This window comes from Belonocnema kinseyi, chromosome 10 (assembly GCF_010883055.1).
Source record: "Belonocnema kinseyi isolate 2016_QV_RU_SX_M_011 chromosome 10, B_treatae_v1, whole genome shotgun sequence".
NCBI lineage: Eukaryota > Metazoa > Arthropoda > Insecta > Hymenoptera > Cynipidae > Belonocnema > Belonocnema kinseyi.
Genome location: NC_046666.1, coordinates 78,543,913 through 78,547,741, shown reverse-complemented (window position 1 = coordinate 78,547,741; position 3,829 = coordinate 78,543,913). Strand labels below are relative to the sequence as shown.

Here is a 3,829-nt window from a genome sequence, read left to right as displayed (position 1 = left end):
CATTTGTTTCAACTTTGAATTTGCGTCATCTAAAGCTAGTTTAATAATGGGATCAAAGTCTCCTTTTTGCAAAAAAAAAAGAACTCAAGTGATTAAAAAAATGAAATTATCTTCTTTGAAAAAAAATTCGCGATTGTGTAGAAAATTCTTTTTTCTAAGCTCAATAATATTGGGAAAAAAGAAATATGTCGTCTACATTCACTATTTTTCTAAAAGTAATTCCAATGTTTAAACTTTAATTAAGGACGTTTCCTGACACCTGATCCTATAAAAAATTGTTTTCTAAACCCATTCTATGGAAGAATTTCGAACATTGTTTCTTATCAGAATACCTGAGATTTCCGCATAATCATACCAATGACAGATAACAATTCATTTCCCAGATTTCATTGCAGTTTGTAGCATAATCCTTGTAACTTGTGACAGTACATATTGATGGCCGTCGTAGTAACAACGCTTTCAGAATTCAATATGGAAAACTTTAAGTGCAAAAATACTCGCATTTTAACAAGAAAAGTGAACTTTTTAAAATAAAGGTGTTGTAAAAATCCTAGTGGTTTATACAATAGGTGTTTCTTAAGAAATTTTGTGATATCAAATTAAGGAAAACAGACAATTGAGATTATCTCTAAACCATGGCAGCTGGTATCAGCAATTCAACTTTTAATGAGGTAAAAAGTGTGCTCATTTTTACATGTTTATAATTTTTAAATGGAATACTATAAATATAAAAAGTTAAAAAAAAAAACTTAAATCGGTAATTTTATTCTCAAAATAACTTCGAAGTCTCTAATACTATTTATTACCTTCATTTTATAAGCATGAATATTGATAGAAGAAGGATCTTAATAAAACTTAAATTGTGAATACCTTTTAGGAATATGAAATAGATATTGTTAGCTCTGACGCAAAAATTCAGAATGAGGTGAGTCTTGTCGATAATGAAATTTATCTTTCTTTTTTATTTCGTATCGAAGTAAAGGAATAATTCGAAAAAAAATCTTATCACCTTTTTTTAATACGGTTTGAATTTTCTATAAAGAATTCTACAGAAGAAAAAAAAGAATCGAGTGAAAGTCCAGGATTTTTGGAAAAGTGGAAAAATCAGTTCAACATATACATGACAGACAAGGAAAAATTATTTAAATCGTGTGGCCTTGTGTTACTTAACATTTTAATTTTCACTTACATGACCTTCGCAAGTATTCACTGGTACAAGAATAGTAAGTAGTATGACCTAACTGTGTTTATAACATTATATATTAAAAAACTTTACTCTTTACTATAAGTATAATATTACGCAATTTCTATTAAATTTACTCGATAAGAATAATATAATCTATTGTTTATCTATTCTTCCAATTATTCAAAAGCCAAAACTAGTTTCAGCAAATGATTGTGATCTCGATTGGTGTAATGGATTCGGCATGTTTATTTTAATCGTAGTGATAATCTACTCGTATGTCTTCTATCATACTGTGATAAAAAAATTAGTCAGATTATTGAGTCAGAATATTATTTCATCCTTCAAAATTCTTGATAAGTTCTCCCCGAAAGCCAAGTATGTCGCTAAATTTATCTATATTAATATTTGATTAAAATTAATTGGTTAAAGTTGATAAAAAGTACAGAGCCATAACTAGGGTGATGCCATCGTTGCCTCAACACTGTAGAAATTTAGAATTTCAAATAAAAATATTACCATTTTAGGCATCGGACTCACGACAATATTAAAATTTCTGTTTACCGATGCAACAATTTTACTACTATTTTAAATTAATTTTACTATATATTTAAATGTTTGCAAATTGCAATTTTATGGGATTTCCAAGGCCTTTAATCGGATTTACAAAATTTCAATGGATTTCAAGGGATGTGAAAGATTGTAAGATATTTTACAAGATTATAAAAGGGCATCAAAGATATCAGAGGATTAAAAAATTTAAACGTTTTAAAGGAATTTCGATAGATATTAAATATTTCAAGATATTTTACAGGATATCAAAAGATTTCAGGAATTTAAAAAATGCAAAGGATTTTAAAGAACATAGTCTATTTAAGGAAATAAATACAATAATATTTAATAAGATTACAAAGGATTTTGTAAGATTATCTGGAAAGACCGGGAAATGATAGTGAATATATTTTTGGATCGACAATTTTCGAAAATTTGCAGAAGAAAAATTATCCAATTTTTTTTAATTTATAAAAAATTTCATGCAAAATATTGTAATGAAATTTATAATAAGTTCGAATTGAACCTTTTTTCAATGTTAAGTTTAATTGTTAAATTTTTTAATCATGACATCAATCAATTTACAATGCGTAATTCTAAAATATTTTTCATTGTAAATTTCCCATCTTAGCTCTTCATTTTTAAGCCTACATCTTCAACTTAAAAAATTTTAAAACGTAGTATTGAAAATTTAAATAATTAAAAATTAAAAGTGTTCAAAATAAAAAAAAATATTGATAGAAAACGTTATAAGTAGATCAACTGTAAATATAAATGTTTTTTTATGATTTTTAAATTCAACTGTACAAAAATTGAACAATACTTCGTTTTACAAGAGTATTCTGAAACTTTAAACAATTTTTCAAAGGACAGGTTTTAGCGTTCAAAATTGAAGTATTTCAATTCGAAAGCTTTAGTCGTTAAACAAATGTGATTGTCCGATTTAAAGTTTCATATACTATTTTTTAGTTTAAAATAACTTGAAATTAATAGATTCAATCATTAATCGTTTTTATTCAATTTCAAATCGTATTCAAATATTGTTTCAATAAAAAAATTCTATTTTTTAGCCACTGAGTTTGAAAGTTTTATATTTGAAAAAATATTAATACACAAAATATATTAAGCACCATTTGATAGTTTATTCAAAACAAGAAACTATAAATCGAATACTCAAATCTGAAGAATTTGAAACTGAATTGTCTAAAATAGAAAGCCTTGAACAATGTTGATTGAATGTAATTGAAATTGTTTCAATTAAAAAAAAACTTCATTTGTAAGTGAAAGAGCTGAATTTCGATGCATTAATAACAACTGAACAATTATTATTTTTAAATTACTTAAAATGAAAATAATTTAACTTCAAATATAAAAATGGTTCAATTTAAAGATAATTTGTAATTTTTATACATTAAAATTACTTTAAACGATATCATTTTAAACAGTCACAGGTTTATTGATTTATTGTTAAATCAGAGTATCAAAAATGATTGCGTTGATTTATATTTTTTAACCACAAATCCTTAAACTTCTCAATTTATAAAAAAATTGTATTTAAAATTTTGCAGTTTAACGGCATTTGATTTAAAGATCATTTGTAATGTTTATGCATTTGAAATTACTGTAAACGATATAATTTTAAACATTTACAAGTTTATTGATTCATTCCTAAATTTAAAGTATTAAAAATGATAGCGTTGATTTATATATTTTATCCTCAAGTATTTAAAATTCTCAATTTATAAAAGAAATTTAATTAAAATTTTAAAGTTTAAAGGTATTTGATTTACAATTTTTCATTTGAAAAGTGTTGAAAGCTTCCATTTCGTACGTTTTAATTATTTAGTGTTTGTATAAAAATGACTACTATCGACGAGAAAACTATAGGCATCTGCCTTTGAAGCTTAGCAACTCAGTCAAAAAAAATGCTAGTGCAACAAAAAAACAGTCATTTAAAAGCTGAAAGTGTTCTACGTAATGAGCTTGAAGACGTTTATGTAAAAAAAATTTTGTGCTTAGCAGACTGAAAAATGTAAAAAAAAGTAAGGATTTTTGGGTACATTTAAGAACAGTCAAGTTTAGAGCATTATTTCT

At 25.0% G+C, this 3,829-nt stretch overlaps 2 protein-coding genes across 2 annotated transcripts in view; one reads left to right on the top strand and one right to left on the bottom strand.

Moving 5' to 3' along the window:
• Window positions 1-423: 423 nt before the first annotated feature.
• Window positions 424-1,595, top strand: LOC117181217. Its single transcript, XM_033373781.1, has 4 exons — window positions 424-671; window positions 878-925; window positions 1,043-1,223; window positions 1,384-1,595. The coding sequence occupies exons 1-4, from the start codon at window positions 636-638 to the stop codon at window positions 1,593-1,595; spliced, it is 477 nt and encodes a 158-aa protein (XP_033229672.1). The 5' UTR covers window positions 424-635.
• A 66-nt stretch (window positions 1,596-1,661) lies between these two features.
• The window catches only part of LOC117181216 (sodium/nucleoside cotransporter 2-like), a 5,276-nt gene continuing 3,108 nt past the window's right edge, over window positions 1,662-3,829 (bottom strand). The window contains exon 5 of the mRNA XM_033373780.1: window positions 1,662-1,667. Within this exon, the coding sequence (XP_033229671.1) occupies window positions 1,662-1,667 (6 nt within the window). The remainder of the gene's footprint in view (window positions 1,668-3,829) is intronic.

Bases quoted from the DNA above. Each gene is read 5' to 3' on its own strand.
- LOC117181217 (XM_033373781.1), top strand. From the start codon at position 636: ATGGCAGCTGGTATCAGCAATTCAACTTTTAATGAG. The intron at 672-877 runs GTAAAAAGTGTG...AATACCTTTTAG, and splicing joins GCAATTCAACTTTTAATGAG to GAATATGAAATAGATATTGT. The intron at 926-1,042 runs GTGAGTCTTGTC...TTTTCTATAAAG, and splicing joins ACGCAAAAATTCAGAATGAG to AATTCTACAGAAGAAAAAAA.